Source organism: Sciurus carolinensis, chromosome 16 (genome assembly GCF_902686445.1).
Source record: "Sciurus carolinensis chromosome 16, mSciCar1.2, whole genome shotgun sequence".
In the NCBI taxonomy this organism is placed as follows: Eukaryota; Metazoa; Chordata; class Mammalia; order Rodentia; family Sciuridae; genus Sciurus; species Sciurus carolinensis.
In genome coordinates, this window is record NC_062228.1 from 986,384 (window position 1) to 1,005,623 (window position 19,240).

At 60.2% G+C, this 19,240-nt stretch overlaps 3 protein-coding genes across 11 annotated transcripts in view; 2 read left to right on the forward strand and 1 right to left on the reverse strand.

Moving 5' to 3' along the window:
• Window positions 1–1,641, forward strand: part of Piezo1 (piezo type mechanosensitive ion channel component 1) — a 55,943-nt gene extending 54,302 nt beyond the window's left edge. For all 4 annotated transcript variants that reach the window (XM_047527772.1, XM_047527774.1, XM_047527776.1 and 1 more), the window contains 6 exons: window positions 48–140; window positions 234–406; window positions 471–593; window positions 671–750; window positions 835–1,024; window positions 1,105–1,641. In XM_047527772.1, the coding sequence (XP_047383728.1) occupies window positions 48–140; window positions 234–406; window positions 471–593; window positions 671–750; window positions 835–1,024; window positions 1,105–1,354 (909 nt within the window). In that variant the 3' untranslated portion in view covers window positions 1,355–1,641. The remainder of the gene's footprint in view (window positions 1–47; window positions 141–233; window positions 407–470; window positions 594–670; window positions 751–834; window positions 1,025–1,104) is intronic.
• Window positions 1,320–9,256, reverse strand: Ctu2 (cytosolic thiouridylase subunit 2). 5 transcript variants are annotated; one of them, XM_047527778.1, is made up of 15 exons: window positions 8,749–9,249; window positions 8,451–8,525; window positions 5,773–5,851; window positions 5,550–5,600; window positions 4,470–4,530; window positions 3,959–4,068; window positions 3,550–3,815; window positions 3,341–3,476; window positions 3,064–3,195; window positions 2,617–2,708; window positions 2,426–2,529; window positions 2,180–2,321; window positions 2,011–2,077; window positions 1,863–1,921; window positions 1,591–1,784 (listed from the first exon to the last, which is right to left on the reverse strand). In XM_047527778.1, the coding sequence occupies exons 1-15, from the start codon at window positions 8,814–8,816 to the stop codon at window positions 1,649–1,651; spliced, it is 1,578 nt and encodes a 525-aa protein (XP_047383734.1). In that variant the 5' UTR covers window positions 8,817–9,249; the 3' UTR covers window positions 1,591–1,648. The 5 variants fall into 5 exon arrangements, with proteins under 5 accessions (XP_047383735.1, XP_047383734.1, XP_047383733.1 ...); XM_047527777.1 differs by having other exon boundaries at window positions 5,541–5,600; window positions 8,749–9,244; XM_047527780.1 differs by having other exon boundaries at window positions 1,593–1,768; window positions 5,541–5,600; window positions 8,749–9,246.
• Window positions 8,954–17,323, forward strand: Rnf166 (ring finger protein 166). 2 transcript variants are annotated; one of them, XM_047527790.1, is made up of 6 exons: window positions 8,954–9,193; window positions 13,260–13,416; window positions 14,758–14,870; window positions 15,361–15,475; window positions 15,725–15,832; window positions 16,593–17,323. In XM_047527790.1, the coding sequence occupies exons 1-6, from the start codon at window positions 9,039–9,041 to the stop codon at window positions 16,656–16,658; spliced, it is 714 nt and encodes a 237-aa protein (XP_047383746.1). In that variant the 5' UTR covers window positions 8,954–9,038; the 3' UTR covers window positions 16,659–17,323. The 2 variants fall into 2 exon arrangements, with proteins under 2 accessions (XP_047383746.1, XP_047383747.1); XM_047527791.1 differs by lacking the exon at window positions 13,260–13,416 and having other exon boundaries at window positions 9,064–9,193.
• Window positions 17,324–19,240: the final 1,917 nt, after the last annotated feature.

The window sequence follows — 19,240 nt, forward strand, 5'->3', positions numbered from 1 at the left end:
GCCCCTGATGCCCACCGTGTGCCCACGCGCTGCCCGTCCTCCGCCAGCCCCTGTTCACCATGAGTGCCCAGCAGCCATCCATTGTGCCCTTCACACCTGAAGCCTATGAGGAACTGTGCCAGCAGTTTGACCACCACGCGGTGAGTGGCCCCCGGGCTCTGTCCACGTGGTGGGAGGAGATGGCCTGGCGGGAATGGTGGTGGCCACCCCCACTGAGGCACCCCCTGCCACAGCTGGCCATGCAGTTCATCAGCCAGTACAGTCCCGAGGACATTGTCACGGCTCAGATCGAGGGCAGCTCCGGGGCCCTGTGGCGCATCAGCCCCCCAAGCCGGGCCCAGATGAAGCGAGAACTGTACAACGGCACTGCGGACATCACCCTGCGCTTCACTTGGAACTTCCAGAGGTGGGTGCTGCGCCCGGGGGCCTGGTGGGTGCTCCCCACAGTGGTTCACACTGTCCACCCCCAGGGACCTGGCCAAGGGCGGAAGAGTGGAGTACACCAATGAGAAGCACACTCTGGAGCTGACTCCCAACAGCACGGCGCGGCAGCAGCTGGCCCGCCTGCTGGAGGGCACTTCGGAGCAGTCCGTGTGAGTGGGCTGTGGCAGGCTGGGTGGCGGGCGCTGTGGGGTGTGGGCCTGACCTGACCCGTGTGCTCTCTTCACAGGGTCATCCCCCACCTCTTCCCCAAGTACATCCGTGCCCCCAATGGGCCTGAAGCCAACCCCGTGAAGCAGCTGCAGCCCAGTAAGTTCGGGCCACCGGGGCCAGGACCGCCTGGGCTTGGGTGGTGGTGGCTCCCGGTTCCAACCGTCCCCTGCTCTGGCCCAGATGAGGAAGCTGACTACCTCGGCGTGCGCATCCAGCTGCGGAGGGAGCAGGTTGGGGCAGGGACTGCTGGCTTCCTGGAGTGGTGGGTCATTGAGCTGCAGGACTGCCGTGTGGACTGCAACCTGCTGCCCATGGTGATCTTCAGTGACAAGGTCAGCCCACCCAGCCTCGGCTTCCTGGCCGGCTACGGGTGAGTGTGGGGCCTGGGGGCATCACAAGATGCTGGGGGACCCTGGGCAGCGTCCTGGGCCTCACCTGCCTGCTCTGCAGGATCATGGGGCTGTACGTGTCCATCGTGCTGGTCATTGGCAAGTTTGTGAGGGACTTCTTCAGCGACATCTCCCACTCCATCATGTTTGAGGAGCTGCCGTACGTGGACCGCATCCTCAAGCTGTGCCAGGACATCTTCCTGGTGCGGGAGACTCGAGAGCTGGAGCTGGAGGAGGAGCTGTACGCCAAGCTCATCTTCCTCTACCGCTCGCCAGAGACCATGATCAAGTGGACACGCGAGAAGGAGTAGGAGCCTGGCTCCTGGCACCCAGAATGAAGGCACCGCCCATGGGCAGCAGTGCCACCAGGGCTGGTGGTGCTCCTGGGCCAGGGGCACAGCTGCCCCGGTCAAGGCCACCAGCTGTGATGTGTCTTCCCTGGCCCACCTGAGCCCTGATGCTGCTGTCAGAAGGACGCTATGTCCCCACCTGTTGCCCTTGTGGGCCCAAGCTGGCCACACCGAGCCTGGGGGCCTGGCCCTCCCTTCCCCATACGTACTGTAGAGTTTTCTAATTAAAAACCTTTTATTTATACACATGGACAGTCACAGGCCAGTTCCTGCATTCTTGCCTCCCTGCTCCTGAGTGGTCAGCCCTGCTGTGGACTGAGCGAGGGCCTCCTCTGCTTCAGGGTCACTGTCCTCAATCAGATACTCCTGGATCTCCTGCATGGCCCAGGCCCTAGGGAAAGTGCAATGGGAACCCACCCTGAGGGGCTCCCACCCACAAGGAGTCTCCCAGGAAAGGGGGCACCAGTACCTCTGGCTGCGGAGCTGGGCCTCGACCAGGATGTAGGGGGGCAGGGGGTCCAGAGAGGGCTGCGACAAAAGTCGTGTAAGTGAGCAGCTGCACTGCCCACCTGCCACCTGGGAGCAAGGCTCTAGTGGTGCAGGGCAGCCTGACTCACCAGGTCCTTCATGTTCACCCGGCAACCGTAGCACAGCTGCTCCAAGACCTGGGCCTGGACATCCTCCCTGTGGACACAGCTGGAGCTGCGTGCCTGATCTTGCCACTGCCCCAGGCCATGGTCCCCCACACCCGCAGCTGGGCACAGGGTAGAGAGAGCAGAGACTCACCTTCTGCAGGCTGTCCTGCAGCAGGCCTGGCCCTCCCCTGCCATGCAACCAGGCCCTGTGAGTGTCCCAGCCTCAGCAGGCGGGGTGGACAGCAGCGTCTGGGAGAGACGTGAGGTCTGAGCCCCAAAAGCCGTGGCACTGTCTGCAAGCAGAGGTGGGCTGAGGGGACCCGGGGCTCCTGAACCCCACGCCCACTCCCCAGCTTGCCCCTCCCACTCCAGCACCCTGAAAAGACCAGGTGCAGACCAGCAGTGTCAACGTCCAGCGTGCACAAGCAGAGGAGGCAGCGGGGGCCAGAGGGGCTGGCAGCACAGTCCTCCCGGGGGGCCTTCACCAGCTTCTCACTTGTCCTGCAGGAGTAGTGAATGTGGGCCCTCACCAGGGGACTCTGCCCATGCTCAGGCCTGGGAGGGAGCAGAGTGCCCTCCACACCCTACCTGTAGACAGTACTGACGGTGGAGGGGAACTGGCTCTGCAGCCTGAGGATGAAGGCCTCCATCAGCCGGTGGATGCTGGCCTTTTCAGGGGCCTAGGAACATTGGACGGGAACTATGGGAGGGCCTCGGTGCTGAGACCCAGGTCCCCTGGAGGAAGAGCTGTGGGTTTCACACAGCCAGCCCCTGGGCCCACTCTTGGTGGGGAGAGCAGCACAGAACCCATGTCCAAAGCAAGCCTGGCAGTGGACGTCCTACCACCCCTTTATCCCCCTCAGACAGGACAGGGTACCAGTTACCCCTCCAAGGAGCAGGGTGTGCCCAGAGGACCCTACTGCTGGTACTACCAGGGGCAGGTGGCAAGTACTAAGGCCCGAGGGGTCACTGGGACCCCAGGGCCAGCCCAGGGGAGGTCACTTCCACCCCTGCAGCTAATCCTGGTGGGCCCACCTTGGTGTCAATGGCCGGTGTGAAGACGGAGGGGACAGCAAACAGGTGATTGTAGAAGGCAACCTCCTTCAGTGTGTGGTCCCGCATAGGGCGCACCACCACCACGTCCCCGTGCCGCTCGTCCGAGAAGCCCTAGGGGTGGGCACGCTCAGGCTGACCCCGCCCACGGGCAGGTCCTTGGACTCTTCTGTGGGGGACCCACACATGCTACTTGCAAGTGCAGGAGGTCAAAGAAGTGAGTGTGGGAAGGGACACCCTGTGTCCAGGTCCTGCATACCGTGTCCCAGGCCAGGAAGGCCCCTCTCCCCAGGGCCAGGTTGGTCATGAGCTTAATGGCCAAGCGAGTGCAGCTATCGCCAGTCATCACCTTGGAGTAGCCGTGGGCTCGGGCCACGTGCAGGATGAGGTGAGTCCTATGACAGAGGCAGAGGGTCACAGACACTGGAGGGAGGACCTCAAAGGGCAGGGCCCCTGGGGGTGGCTCACCGCAGGGTCTGAAGAAGCTCCTCCTTGGCTGTCAGCGTCCTCACGGAGTCGAACAGTCTGCAGAGGGCTGCGGTCTGCGTGGCTGTGGGGGACCCGGCCAGGCTGCAGGGCCCCGGGGCGGCCTGGGTGTGGGACTGGTGTGGCTGCTCCCCACCTAGGACATGCTGCTGCTGGAGGAAGCTGTCCACGGCAGACTTGTAGGCCCCCTCAGTCCCCGCCGGCTCCTGGGCAGAGCACTGCAGCACGGACGGAGGCAGGCCAAACACCTTCCAGAACACACAGGAGGGCGGTGAGGCAAGGCACCCACGTGCCCTCCAACACCAGCGGGGGAATCAAGGCCCAGGGCTGCCCCAGCAAGCAGGCACATGGGCCTTTTGGCACCCCAACTGTCACCTCAAGGGCCCTTCACCTCCTCCAAGGCCACCGCGTGCCACGGGAAGCCAACATTCTGTAGGACTGCCTTCACTTCGGCCAGGGTCTTTGCTCTGTCCTCTGGGCTCCGGCCACAGGCCGCTCCCTCTGCAAAACCCAGGCAAGAAGAGGTCAGGGCTTGCAGAGGAAAAGCACGGGCTGAGCAGGCGGGGCCACGCTCTGCGGGCAGTGGTCTCTGGAGATGGCAGCTGCCTGCCACTGCTCCCCTGTGGCTGGTGCTGGGCCAGCCCTGCACCCCTCACCCCTTGGCACCAGCATCAAAGTTGCCCTTCTCAGCCACTGGACCCATGATGGGGTCAGGCAGGTGCTCCTGTCCCCATACTCCCACCACCTCTCCAACAGAGTCTGAGACCCCAGAACAAGGGTCTCCGGCAGGGAAAGGTCCCACTCAAGGCCCGAGTGTGGGGACGACCCCAAACCCCACCCAGGGGAGGGCCAACAGGCCTGCTCAACTGGCCAGGGCCTGAGAAGAGGGGCAGCCCACATACCATCAACATAGACAACCCCTGGCACGAAGCGCAGTCTTTTGGCAGAATCCTGACTCAGGCCCTGGAGGGAGAAGTCAGGATCGGGAACTCAGACCCTGGTCAGAAAGGGCATTTTCTGGCAAAGAATACTACTCTGGATTTAAAACCCATCTCAGAGGAGGAAGCAGCCCCCCTCTCAGTAAACAAAGCCATTGGACCTGGACCAGGCAGACCCTGTGTGTGAGGCTCTACCCTTGCTGAAGAGGGCACCATGGGTTTTCTTTCCCAATGAAAAATACTTCTGTCTGCAGAAACCTCAGCACCTGCTCTCAACAGTCTCCCTGATGTCCCAGGAACTGCTGAGACAAGCAGCCGGGTCCACAGGGGCCACCGTGCCACTGCCTGGGCACCTTGGACCACTCAGAAAGCATTCTTACAGTAAGAACAGGATCAACAAGGCACCAGAGAGGGGCACTGCCAAGCATGGGGGGGGGCAGTGCCAGGTGCTAGAAAATAGCCTCAGGAGGGGGCTTATCTCAGCACCCCGCAGGCAGGTTCAAGGGACCATGCAGGGGGTCTATCCTGGGGCCAGCACCCTCACCTAGGCTGACACCCCCACCCTGCCCAGTGGCTACTATCTCCTCGCCAGCTATGTCCCTCAGGAATCATGGAGGAAGTGTGTGTGCCCTTCCCTCTGTGGAGGCCCCAGGTAACCTTGCAGTCCCAGGTTGGCAACTTGAGTCCTGCCCACTCCCTCTGTCCCTTCTGCATGTGTGGCCCTCTTTGCCCACACACCTGTCAACACCCCCCCACAAGTCACACTCAGCTGAGTTATGACACCGTGTTCTAGTAAGTGCTTCTGGGAAGGCTGGGTAAGTGGACAGAGCTGAAGAAGGCACAGCTGGGCAAACTGGACACGTTCTCTGGTTTGTGTACCTGCTGTACACACTTCAGAGGACCCCGAGCACCCCAGTTGGGGGCTGGGATGCTCTCTAGTGCCAACCAGCTGCTCTTTGATGCTGGCTGAGGAGGGAAGGCTCCCCACCCCAGCTGGGCCCAGTAGCCTGGGTTTGGAGGGTAGTGCAGACACACCTCAAGTACCTGCCACACCATGGAGCTGGACGAAGGACCCCCAGACCATGCCAAGAGCACCTGGGAGAGAAGAAATATTAGCAAGGGCACATGCCTTCAACACAAGTGTGCCTCCACCTGCGGACAGCCCCAGGCACCAAGGTCACTCTCAAAGCCAGGGACAGCAAGTGGGCTGGTGGGGACAGGCTGCCTGCAGAAGGGGACCAGGGCTGAGAGCAGGGTGCAGATCTACCTTTTCACCAGGAAAGATGAGCCGATTCTTCCCAAGCATGGCTCTGAACTTGTGCACGTAGAGGGCCTTGAAGCAGTCCCTGTGATACATAGGCTCAGGGCGGTGGCAGCCTGAGGTCCCACTGGGTTACTCAGTCTTTCAGGGGCAGCATCTACACGTGGAGGCTCTGCCAGCACCTGGCAAAGGGGCTGGGTGGAGGGGCTTCCCCAGGGGGCACTGAGGTTCTTGGAGTTCTACCCAGACCCACCAGGTGTGAGCAACACAGGGCATGGGGCCACGTCCAATGCCCGCAGGTGCTCAGGAAGGGCCCAGCTGGAGAAGAGACGGGGCATGGCCTGAGTCCTGCCCTCCACTCTCCCCATCAGCTCCTCAGAGACCTTCCAGCCCCCAGCAGTGGCGCCTCCACTTCAACGACAGGCCCCCAGGAGCAACTCGAGAGGGAAACACGCTGATGACCTGGTTTTGAGGCCCCTCAGGCAGCAACACAACCTCTGGGGCAAGGCCGGGGCGAGGGGAGCGCTGTACAGACTTCAGGGAGTGTGCAACATTGGGGTCTCCTGACCCACCCACCCGAGTCCAGCACACCAGGCCCTCACAAGCATGAATGGCCCTGAAGCATAAGCAAATACAGAGGCCTGGGGTCCCCAGAACTCAGAGTCAGAACTTCCAGCAGGGCTGAGGAGGCTCTGCCTTCAATAAGCAGTCCATCTGGCTCTCGGATCACTGGGCCACGAGGCCCCAGCCCTGACTTGAGTCAGATTCCTAGGTCCAGGCCGAGCAGTTTCCATTTTAAAAGTTCTTCGGGGTTTGTAGCTCAGTTTGCCTATCATGCACAAGGCCCTGGGTTTGATCCTCAGCAACACACCAAAAAAACCCAAAAAACAAACAAACAACAACAAAATCCCAGCAGCCCTGGGGTGTAGCCAGGGTAGAGCAAAGCCTGAGACGAAGGGGAGCAAGGCTTCCATGAGAGGCTGCCTCTGCCTCAGGTCTGCTTCCTTCCTGTCAGTCATACCCTGCGTCCACCAAGACACCTCCCCACACTGAATGAGCGCTGCGTACAGGGGCAAACACCCCTACTCTAGCAGCTCCATGTTTCAAGGACTCCAGGATCTAGCAAGTGACAATGCCTGGGCAGGGGAAGTGATTTCCCAGGGTGCAGCTCAGTGCAGACAGTCTGACCATGAGGAGGCAAGGGTGCTGGCTGTGGGTGAGGAGAACCCTGCCATTTCCTGCTCTGCCAGCTGGGATTCCAGTGTGGTGGGTTCCTGTGAACAAGGGCTCCACACTCACAAAACCACTCTCTCCTGGCAAAGAAAGGCCAGAGCTTCCTATACACGCCTGATCTGAATCGTCAGAGTGCCTCACTCAAAACCTAGATTCTCAAAACCTGTACCTGGTGAGTTGGCCTCCCCAACCGACCACATGTATAGGAGGACTCCCAAAGGACAGTCAGGAACGAAGAAGTTTTTGTAAAACAATTTCCTTAATATCTTCCTCCCCACTGTCTTTTTGGAACGTTGAAAAAGCAAGTTCCCAGTAGCAAGGTGTGGTGGCACACACCTGTAATCCCAGTGATTCAGGAAGCTGAGGCAGGAGGATCCCAAGTTCAAAGCCAGTCTCAGCAATTTGGGGAAGCCCTAAGCAACTTAGCAAGACCCTGTCTGAAACAAATAAATAAAGTCTGGGGAAGTGGCTCAGTGGTTAAAAGTCCCTGGGTTCAGGGATGGGATGGTGGCTCAGTGGTAGAATGCTTGCCTCTCAAGTGTGAGGCACTGGGTTCGATCTTCAGTACCACATAAAATGAATATATAAAATAAAGGTATTGTGTTCATCTACACCTAAAATTAAAAAAAAAAAAAGCCCCTGGGTTCAAGCCCTCGTATTAAATTTAAAAGGCCCCAGAAAAAAACAATAAAAATGAAAATAAATTAATAAAAAATAAAATCATATCTACTACTCTGCTTACATATTTATATTTCAAAATAGTGTATGTAGTATGACATTCATATTAATTGTCACGTATTTTTAAAAACTTTTTTAGTTGTCAATGAACCTTTTTATTTTATTTATATGTGGTGCTGAGACTCAAACCCAGTGCCTTACCCATGCTAGGCAAGGGCTCTATCACTGAGCCACAACTTCAGCCCTATTGTCATGAATTTTTAAAAAAGCAAAGTCCAAGATTTCTGGAGACCAACTTAAAGATGTGAGGTTTTTCTTCCTCAATAAACATACATAGTAGAACACAACACCACAGGAATTAAAGAGCTAAAACATGAACGATCTGGGGAAGGCTGCAGCTCTCCTTCCAGCCCTCTGGCCACACCACAACAGGCATCTCCTGGGATAAACGACTGCCACCTGGACTACCTGCCCCTGGTGCACCCCAGCTGCCCCAAAGCCCCTCCCTGCTACGCCTCACCCCTATCTGGAGACCGCCCCACTTTCAACTCTCCCCATAAGTCGGTCAGACACCGCCCAGTCCCCCGGCAGTGACACCTCCACTTCAACAAAGGGCCTCCAGGAGCAACTCGAGAAGCAGGTACAAGGTAAAGAGCGCTTTCTAAGGAAGAAATGGGGTTGGGGAACATAGCTCAGCTGGTAGCGTGCTTGCCTGGGTTCAGTCCCCAGCACCTAAGAAATGAAGCCCTGAAGGCCGCGCTCCCGGGGCTCACCTGCAGAAGGCGTCGCCCGCTCGGATCACGACCACCGGCAGGCCTTCCTTGCACTTCACGCACTTCTGCGCCCGGCTTTGGAAAACCAGAGAGAGAGGAGAACAAGGGCACGGTGGCACGGTGGCACGGTGGCACGGTGGCACGCTCGCCGCCCTGGAGGGGCCGGGCCCGGGAGCGCACTCCCGCGCCTGCGTCTGGTCCGGCCCACGGCTGCCACCGAGGCCAGCCCCGGGCCGGGGGCCTCCCGTTCCGCCCGCAGGGAACGCGAGGGCTTGTCCGAGCCGCCCGCGGTTCTCACCCCGGCCTGGGCGCCGGCGGGGGCTCCCGAGGAGCCGGCTCCGCGTAGTCCTCGCCCGCCTGGCACATGGCTGGTCTCCCGAAAGCTGGTGGCCGAGGATAGTCGCGCCCCGATGACGTCTCCGTGGCCTGTGGCGGGCGCGCCCCGATGACGTCCCCCGCGGCCGAGACGGGCGCGCTCCGTGACGCCCGCGGCGCTGACGCGGCCGTGGCGTCAGCGCGGCGCCGGCGCGGCGGTGACGCGGGCCGGGCCGGCCAGGACGGGGGGCGGCGGCGGCGGCCTGGCCCGGTATGGCGATGTTCCGCAGCCTGGTGGCCTCGGCGCAGCAGCGGCAGCCGCCGGCCGGGCCCGCGGGCGGCGACAGCGGCCTGGAGGCGCAGTTCAGCTGCCCCATCTGCCTGGAGGTCTACCACCGGCCCGTGGCCATCGGCGGCTGCGGCCACACGTGAGCGCGCGCCGGGAGCCGCGGGAGGGGGACGGCCGGGCGCGGCGGCGGCCTGCGGGCGGCCGGGCCGCGCCACCGCTGCCCGGGCTCGGGAATCTCCCGCGCGGGTCCGGGCCTCGGGTGCGCCGCCGCGCGGGGCTCCGAGGTGTGCCATCGGGCGGGCAACGTAAATAAATGACTTGTGGCGTGTGCTGTCAACTGTTTCTCCACCCGCTGTCCGCCCGGTCTGACGACAGGAAAGGAGTTCCTTCCAGCGAGGGGAGGCGCTCGTTTGGAGCCTGGTGCTGTTTTGTTTTGAAGGACTTGGGTCACGCCGAATGTAGGCTGGCGCGGAGGGAACCAGACCCCAGGCACCCTGCAGGGGTGTCAGCTGAGCCGGGGCGTTTCAAGAACAGAAACTTGAGCATGTGGCTCTCCCCTGGCCCTGAGCTGTGCTCAAGCCCAAGTCCTCTGGAGCTCCAGCCTGGTTGGGAGGGAGCCAACATGAGTGTCTGCTCCCGACCTCCCCTGAGTGCTGCATGATACAGCTCTGGAGTGAGATTCTGCGGATAAGGAGTGAGGAGGGCTGGAGGGCTTCCCAGCAGTGACCATGCTGCTGAGGAAGTGGGTGCAGGCTTCAGGGAGCGGGGGTGGGCAAGATGTGCTCAGCCTGGCAGGAAACCCTAGAACATTTTGCAAACAACGGCAGCTGTCTTTGGAGGCCCCTGATGCAGAGGGGACTGGAACCCCCAGGCAGGTGCATGTGCCTGCTCATCATCCAAGGGCGAGGACAGTGTCAGGATCCAGAGCTATGAGAGGGGTCTGGAATCACTGGGCAGGCGCGTGTGCGTATTGGTCATCCAAGGACCAGGTCAGGATACAGAGCTATGAGAGGGGACTGGAAATGCTGGGTGGGCGTGTGTGCCTGCTTGTCATCCAAGGACCAGGATGGTGTCAGGATCCAGAGCTATAAGAGGGAACTGGAACCACTGGGTGGGCGTGTGTGCCTGCTCGTCATCCAAGGACCAGGATGGTGTCAGGATCCAGAGCTGCCTCACTTCCCTGCCCCCTGGTGTCAGGCGCACAGACACCCGCTTATACCAGAGAGCGGTGCCCTGCTCCTACTCAGTTGCTTAGCTATGACATTTTGGCAGGACAGACTGATAGGAACTTGTTACTTGTGAGCACACGTTAGTGGGTGTGTTGTCTTCTGCATCTTCCAGTTCGTTGTTGAGAGAGCTGTGAGGCTTGTCTGCATTTTGTAAACCCTTTATGGGCTTGGAGCATTGTCTCCCTGGTACTAGCACCTTCACCATGTCATAGGCCACAGCCTTTTGGTCTCCCAGTCTGCACAAATCAGTATTTTCCCTTTCTCTTTTCCCAAATTGCTCTTTTCTTAAAATGAGATCTGCATGATGGGATGGAGATTCCATGGACCTGAGAAGCATCTTTCTTGTTGGCTCTTCTCATTAATGGTCCTTAAGAACCCTTTGTGCAGCCTCTGCCTTGAAAAGATTTTCTCCCACCTTGCTGACTTCATTTTCCTGGCTATCGTCTGCCTCTGACTCCGTGTCTGTCACTTGCGGACGAGCACAGAAGGTTTAAGGGCACGCCCAGTCACCTTTTCAAAGTTCACTGATGGTCTGATTCTTTCCTTGCCACAAGCTTCAGAGCCATTTCCCTTCTGAAGTCTGGTTTCTTTGTGGTGAGAGGAGTCCTGCCTGGGGTCAGGTACTGCAGCTGCAGCACCCAGACAGAGGACGTGATGGTAGGGGGAGCCTTCAAACATGAGCTTTGGGCAGGAGGAACCTCAATGGAGCAGCTCACAGAAATTGCCTTGGGGCCCCAAAGGAGCTATTGTCTGCTGCCTAAGGGACAGCCCAGGGTGACCCACATCCAGATTCAGAAGCAAGTGGCAAGGACATGCACAGCCACAGACTACCCAGGAAGCCTTTGCAAGGCAACCTTCCTTAGACAACTGTAGGACTTGCCTAAGGAGGCAGGCCTGCTAGCCTCATGGATCTCTGGAACTGACCTGTCCTAGCTCCTTGGTATGTGCGGGAGCCCAGGGTAGTGATCTTGGTTGGTGCCATTTGGCCTGCAGACCATCCTCGGCAGTCCAGTGCCCGGGAAGTCCACCCCACTCCCATGCCCTCAGCTGCTTCACTGAGCTATAGAAGGCTCTGGGCTGATGCAGGTGAACTTTCTGTGGGGGAAGCTGCTGCTTGCAGCAACTGACCCACAGTGTGCCAAGGTGGTGGTCACCACACACCAGGCCAAGGACTGTGCCCTACCCTGTGTTCTGTTCTGTCTTCTGCTCCTCCGGGGCTGTGACTCAGGAGTCACCTTGCGGGTGAACCAGGTTCCTCCTAAGCTTTCTTGCGTCCTGCATTAAAGTATACAGCATGCTTCCTTCTATGTCTTTCTCCAGAGACTCTGGTCCCAGCCCTGCATGGGTACCTTTTCCTTCTGAAGGAAGTGGTCAGGACTCAGCCCCCAGTCTTTTCATGTGGCCCTGCTGTTGTGGGTAGTAAGGCTCCATTGAGATAGAAGTCAGGGCCTCCAGTGGCGTCTAGTGAGTCCACATAGTCGCACGACCCTCCCCATAGTGTAGAACGTTCCACCCCCATATGGGAACACAGTGCCCCTGCCCCCCAGCTCCTAGCCACCGCAGGTCTGCCTCCATCTCTGGGTGCATCTGCTGGCACTTGATAGGGCAGCACCCTTCACAGCACGTGGCTGCGGTGTCTGGCTGGTCTCCTGCCTTCCACAGGCCAGGCCCGTGCAGGCATGTGTGTCAGTGCTTTGCTCTCTCGCGTTTCCTCCATGTGTCCCGTCCACACCCTGTAGACCGCTGGATGCTGCCACTGTCCACGACCATGAACATGCGTAACTGGCCTCACCAGCACCTTCCTCAGGCTCATCAAACCCCAGGGCCAGGTGCTGGTGAATCCCCCACCCACTCGGAGGAAATGACTGGGGCCCTCTACTCTGCAGAAAAGGCTGTAGGAAACTTGCATTCTGGTAGGAGTCTGGCCTCTCAGGTGCAGGTTAACCTGACTAGCCAGGTGGCAACTCCCCCAGAGGTCAAGAAGTGGGACAAAGACTCCTCAAGCTCTGGGCCTTCTCACCACAAGAAGGACCTTCTCTTGAGAGGGGATGAGATCATGTGAGGAACTCTGGCCCTAACCTCAGCTGAGTCATCTCTAAATTCAGGACCATTCTCATGTCCCCTCTGTCCAGCCTGGCTTCCTTGTCCCCACTCCATGGCCAGCCTGCATACAGAGAACTTCCTGAAATTTTCTGCAGTCTGCAGTCTCCATCTTTCTGTTGGGCCTGAGCCAGCTCTGCCTTCTCCAAGTGAGCTGTGTCTTCGGGGCTGGAGTTCCACTCTGTGTCCTTGTGTCCCAGGTGCTTTGCTGAGCCTGGCCATCCCCTCAGTACTTCTGGTGAAGTTGTGCTGAGGTCATCCTGTGCAGCTCTCTCCCCCTACTGGCAGGAGGCAGGATGGGGGTGTGGGCAGGCAAGACCAGGCCCCTGCTGCCAGCAAACGGGCTCCGGACAGTCTGTCCAGGTGATGTTGGCTAGAGCTCAGGGGCCATGACTTCCCTCTGCCCTGAGTGTGTGTCCAGCACCTGAGCCAGCCCAAGTGCACCCTCTTCTGTCACTGAGCCCCTCCTGCCTGGGAAGCTGTCCCCAATTGACAAACCAGCTTTGGCCCTGTACTGTCCACCGAGTCTGGGGCCCAGGGCCTGCTGTTTCCCTTCCCACGATTGTTAGTGATCTTATTCTCTGGCTCCTCGGCTGCCCCACGCCCTCTGAGGTTCTGTCGTCCCAGGACAAGGAGTACTGTGGGGCAGAGCTTCCCACCCCTGCAAGCGCAGCATCTAGAACACAGCGGGCCACTGCTGGGAGGGACCTGGTTCACCTTTTAGCCAGACAGTGCCCATCCATCTAGTGGGCTTGGGCATAGGCATGGCCATCTCCAGAAACATTGGCAGCAGGTGGTCCTGCATGTTAGCTCATGAGAAGTGGCCTCTGTGAGGCCCAGGCTGGCCACTGGCCCTCAGGCCTATGTCCCCTGCAGGTTCTGTGGGGAGTGCCTCCAGCCGTGCCTGCAGGTGCCATCCCCCCTGTGCCCGCTCTGCCGCCTGCCCTTTGACCCCAAGAAAGTGGACAAGGCTGCACATGTGGAGAAGCAGCTCTCATCCTACAAGGCACCCTGCCGGGGCTGCAACAAGAAGGTACACTGCTCCGCCTCCCGGGGCGTGGGAGGGGGCAGCTTCAGGCCTGCAGAGTCTGTGGCTCTGTCCAGTTACCCAGTCCCTCCCTCCTTCCCTCTTTTTCTCCCAGGGGAGCTGGGGAGAGCCACAGCGGGCCCGCTCTGGGCCACTGAGCCTCTGCCCCGGACCTGTGTGTTGCGGTTAGTGCAGAGCCAGGTGTGAGCTGGGCACTGAGGCAGTGACGAGGAGCGTGGAGGCAGGGCTGAGGCAGCAAGGGTGCTCAAGTGCTCAGCACCTCACCACTGCCAGGGCTGTGCAGAGCCGGCGAGTGGGTGCTGCCGCCTGGTCAGAGCACATGAGGCCCCAGCATCCATGCCAGGGCTTGGTGGCCCCTTCTCCCCCTGCCCGCGCTCCCCAGCACCCACTCTGCTGGCCTCAGTGTGGGAGGACCGGAACACATCCTGTTCCCGCAGCTCCCAGGGGAAGGAGGCACGAGGAACACATTTTGACTTGCATTTCAGATGTTGCTGTCTCAGGTTAGAGTTCTCCCCTTCTCGCAGTAGGAAGCATGTCCCGAGATGAAGGCACAGGCGCCCAGGCTGCCCTGAGTCTGGCTGGCCAGGCCGAGCTGGCTGCGAGGCCTCCTTGGTGCATGGTGCCTCTGGGCTCTACCTGCCACTTCCTGCTGCAGTCCTCCTGGTCCCACATGTGAAATGGCCCTGCGCCTTGCCCTAGTATCGCAGCCATCTGAGCTGGTCTTCCCAAGCAGTGTCTCCCTGCCTGGATGGGCAGGTCACTGTGCCCACCAGCCCAGCCAGTGGTCACAAGGAAGCCTCATGGTGACCCCAGGAGGACCTTTGTGGGCACCTGCTCTTCCTGGGCAATTACTCTGGACACTGGATTGGACTGTGTGCTGAGGACGGTGCCCTTACTCACCTGCCTCACCACCCCCTCCACTCTGGGAGATGTTTTCCCTGGCCTCTTGGCATGGAGCAAGTGGCAGCACCTTGTGGCATCCACCCCCAAGAGAAGGCTCACCACGCTCGCCCCTTCTGGTTACCACTTAACCCCTCCCTGGGCGTGAGCGTGGGCTCCTTCCCTGCCAGCCTCTGGCCAGGTTTCTGCCTCACGCAGCGGTGCTGTGGCGACTGGGACTGGGCTGGGCCATGCGTCCTGTTGCAGTGCCCGGGAAAGGTGTCCAGACAGTGTTTTCAGCTGGGTCCTCAGCAGGCATGTTCTCCCCTGAGTGTTCCCTTCCCTTGCTGGAACGCAGCTGCTGGGCCCAGTGTTTCAGGAGCAGAGAAGGCGTGGCCACGCCTGCAGATTCTCTGGGACAGCCTCACCTCCCTGCTTTGCTCCTAGGTCACCCTGGCGAAGATGAGAGTGCACATTTCTTCCTGCCTGAAGGTCCAGGAGCAGATGGCCAACTGCCCCAAGTTCATCCCCGTGGTACCCACGTCCCAGCCCATCCCCAGGTGGGCGGCCTGCTGGGGGAGGAGAGAGCCCCTGACTCCCCTCCTTTCTGTCTCTGAGCAGGTGGGGGATGCTCAGGGGGAAGCCATGCCATTCATAGATGGGGACAACTTAGGTGTGGGAGCCAAGATGGAGACCCAGGCCAGGCAGGGGGATGGGATGAGAGACAGCGCCTCCCAGGGTGGGCAGAACAGTGTCCCCTGTTGGCCACAGCCCGCAAGCCCCCATTGGGCCTGGTGAGGAGAGGGGGTGGTTCTCTGGGCAGTTCTCTCCTGAGCAGTCAGACTCAAGGGTGCAGAGGTGTGGGCAGGTGTGGGCCAGTGGTCTTCAGGGCTCCAGCTGCCTCCTTCCTGCCTGCCTGCCAATCACAACGCTCCTGCAGCCATGAGGTAGCTGGCTCCTGTCTGGAGGCCACAGAGGGGAGGGAAGCAGGGTGACGGTGCCCTCTGTCCCCTGACCCCACCACTGTTCACTCTCCTCCTGCTCCACCAGCAACATCCCAAACAGGTCCACCTTCGCCTGCCCCTACTGCGGCACCCGCAACCTGGACCAGCAGGAGTTGGTGAAGCACTGCGTGGAGAGCCACCGCAGCGACCCCCACCGTGTGGTGAGCACCCCTAGGAGGCGGTGGGGCAGGCACTGACTGGGGAGCCCACTCCCAACAAGCCTGTGGTGCCCAGCTGCCCAGGACCCCGGGGGTTGGTGGCATGTCAGTCTTGGGGTACAGTGAATGCCACAGTCGACTCCCACAAGTCTCCAGGGTGTGCCTGGGGCAGTGGAGGTCACGCTTCCTGCACCTTCAGCATCCGGGTGGGCACTGGGAAGCCCTGGCTACACACTGACCCCTCTGTTCCAGGTGTGCCCCATCTGCTCCGCAATGCCCTGGGGTGACCCCAGCTACAAGAGCGCCAACTTCCTCCAGCACCTGCTGCACCGGCACAAGTTTTCCTATGACACCTTCGTGGTAGGTGCCCTGCCCTCACCCCTCCAGCTTCCTGCTAGACCCAGCCAGCCTTAGAACCCAAGTGTCCAGGGAGGCCAGAACAAAAGCTGAGGGGTCCCTACAGGAGCAGGGCAGGCGCAGGGGCCACTAGAGGGCGCCAGGCACAGATCAGCCTCAGTGTGCCCCAGTCCCTAGACACCCATCTCTAGGCTTCCCCAGATGCTTCTGGAAAGGACTCCTTCCCCGCACTCTGCTCTGTCTCCCTCTGCAGTGGGTCTGGAAGGGAGCCCCACGCAGGCCTGTGGACGCTCCCCCAGGCTCTTTCCTTAGGGCAGCCCCTCCTCTCCAGCCCTGTTTGCTCCATCACCGCCCTGTCTCGCCAGCCTGCAGCTACCAAGACTTCCTGCCTGCTCCGGCCCTACCACTGGAGGTCTTGGAGCCTTCCGGCTTGCCTGTCATCTCAAAAACCCCAGTTCTTGCAGTCCAGAGGGAAGAACAGCTCTCCAGTCCATGCACCCACCCCTGGAGCACGGTCAGGGTACACAGTGTCTGCAGACTGCTGGGCTGTGCAGTGACCAGGCTGCCCTCAGGACCAGCTTGAGTCCAGAACCAGGGAAGGCAGACAGGTGTCATGTGCTATGGACTGTGTGCAGGGAGACAGGGAGACCTGAAGCCATGGAGCGAGTCTGTATGGGGCAGCAGATACAGAGGAGGTGGCCTAGCTCTGCAGGGCTCATCTGGGCTCTTGTGACCCTGGCCCATTTCCATTTGCTGTTTCCAGGACTACAGCATCGATGAAGAAGCCGCCTTCCAGGCCGCCCTGGCTCTTTCTCTCTCTGAGAACTGAAGGTGCAGCTCAGCCACCTGCCCCTAGCCTGGAGTCCAGGATGCCCTCCTGCCTCAAGGGACAGGGCTGTTGCCCTCCTGCCCCGACACCTGCCCAGGAGTGCACCTTGCTGGGCCAGGTGGGATCTCCTGCACAGGGAGGGCCCATCCAAGAGCCTCTAGGACTGGACATGACCGGCTGAGCCCTTGCTGTCAACGGGCTGCCTGGGTCCTGGCCAGCCACGCCGGGCATTCGGTGCTTCGAGGGGTGGGTGCTGCCAGTTGGGACTTAGAGTGGTCAGCTGTCTCTTCCGAGCCACCATGTCCTCCTTGCTGGGAAGCATGGGGTGCCCTGAGCTGTAAACTGCAGGAGCTGGGGCGGCGGAGCCCAGTCGCCTGTCTGGCATCTGGCTCGCTTCCACATGCGCACTTGGTACTGGCTTTTGTGATACTTAGAAACCTGGCATTTTTTCTATCTTATCCTGTGTGATAATCTTTTCACGTTTTATAGAACAAAGACGAAGCAGTTACTCTTCATATTGCAATATCTGTGTTTGACTAGGAAGAATAGTATTTTTATGGAACATTTACAAAATTATATTTTTAAAAAAAAAAGCTAAAAAAAAATAAACCGTGTGAGGGATCAGTGCATGGAGGGCAGGAGCAGTGGGTGCCCTGGAACCAGAAGCAGCTGGAGTTCTCTGCGAGGGAGCAGAGGTGGCATCCCCAGACAGCCACTAGCACGGGCTCTGGCTGTGATTTCTCTGGCGACAACCAGGAGAAATCACGGCTCTGTGCCTGCTTGCCGTGCTACGCCTGCAGACGCAGGGCAGCCCGTGCGGTGCAGGGTCTTCCTCTGCCTGGTCCTGGCCTCAGCCCAGGGTTACCTTCCTGCCCAGGCAGGGACTGCCCCCAACAGTGGCAGAGCGTGGGGGCCGGGCAGTGGCCTGCCGGGCAGTGGGTCAGACTGGAAAGCACTTGTCGGCACTCCCGTTGTGTCCATGGCATAAACTAGTGCTGTCTTTTCCAAGAAAAAAATTAAACTTTTCCAAGCACTGCAGAGGCCCCGTGTTGGTTCTCTTCCTGGGTGTCCAGTGGAGGATGCTGGGAGCAGCCACCTTCCTCTGAGTCTGAGTCTGCAGCTGCTGCTTCACCATGGCTGTGCCCCCCAGGTGCCCTTTTCCCCAGCTTTCCTGGCCTCTGGGGGAGTCATAGAGCCACTGAGATGAGACACTGGCCAGGACTCCTCCCTCTGAAGCGTCCACCCAGACTCCTGTTTCTCACTGGTCTGGGGTTGGGTGCCTGGGTCACAGGCCTTGGGCCAGCTGCTCAGAGCCCTCTGAGGTGCCACAGGGTGCCTGTGGTCCTCAGGTCATCCAGGGCCTCTAAAAGTCAACCAGAATCACGTCCCTTGGGGGCTGGCATCCTGGGAGGGTTGCGATTTCCTGCCTCACTGCCTCTTCCCAGGTGGCGGGGAGGCAGAACTCTCTTCTGGACAGTTGGGTCTCAGGGAGGGTGTTCTGCAGAGCTTTAGAGCATGACATGGATCCAGCAAGCCCGAGACCCACAGGCTATGACCTGAGGGGCGTGGTCACTGGGCTAATGTGTACATCTTTAAGAGCAAAGTGGCCTCCAGGTGCTGTTGTGGAGGACACCAGTTCCAGCTCCTCTGCCACCTGCTGAGTGGCTTCTGTGCCTGGGAGGCCCTCTCTGAGTTGTGGGCAGAAGTTCAACCAGGCTCTCCTCCCCATTGCCTTCCAGGATGAGGCCAGAGACACGGCACCCTGGACTCAGGCTAAAAGCCCTCAGAGCAGGGCTGGTTGTGCTCACCCCAGAGAGTGGCCCAGCCTACCACTCTGGGGCAGCCACCTGCTGTCCAGTGGGAGCCAAGGGTGCTGCTCTTGCAGGCCCAGGCCTGCACGCCACTGACTAACAGGGAATCATCATGGGGCATGACCCCGTGCCCAGGAAGCCCAGAGGCGAACCCTGTCTCAGCAGGGACTGACCTCAGCGACACCCCTCTGCCGACCGCCCACCCTCAGGGAGACGCTACCCAAGTTTCTCTGTCTCACTCGCAGAGGCCGCAGCACCTGCCAAGTCATCGAGGTCTGCACTGTCCAGGGAAGGAAGGGAGGGCCCTGCTGGCTCCCTGTGGCCTGTGCTGCAGGGCCTGGGAGGAGACCAAACATGGCCCAGGAGGGGACCCGAGCACCAGGAAGGCAGGGGCCTGGGGAGGGGCATAAGGCAAAAGTACCCTGGGTGGGGCCAGGATGCCCGCAGAGGGGCAGGGCTGGAGGGGAGCCCTTCTCACAGGCCCAGCTAGATGGGCCCCCTGGTCGAACAATGACCACAAGCCTGCCACAGGCCAGGTCCACGAGGAGGAGGAGCAGCTGGGTCCTGCAGCTCCTGGCTCCCAACTCGCCCATCTTCCCCAGACATTGGAGTCCAACCTGCCCCTCCCTGTCCAGGCCCCCAGATGGTCACTGTGAGGCCCTGGGATCAGGTGGTACACCCAGGAGGCCTGCGGGACCCTGCCCTTCCCCACGTCTTGTTTCTGGAGCATCTGGGGCCAGTCACCCCTCCAGGCCCCTCAACAGTGCCGCA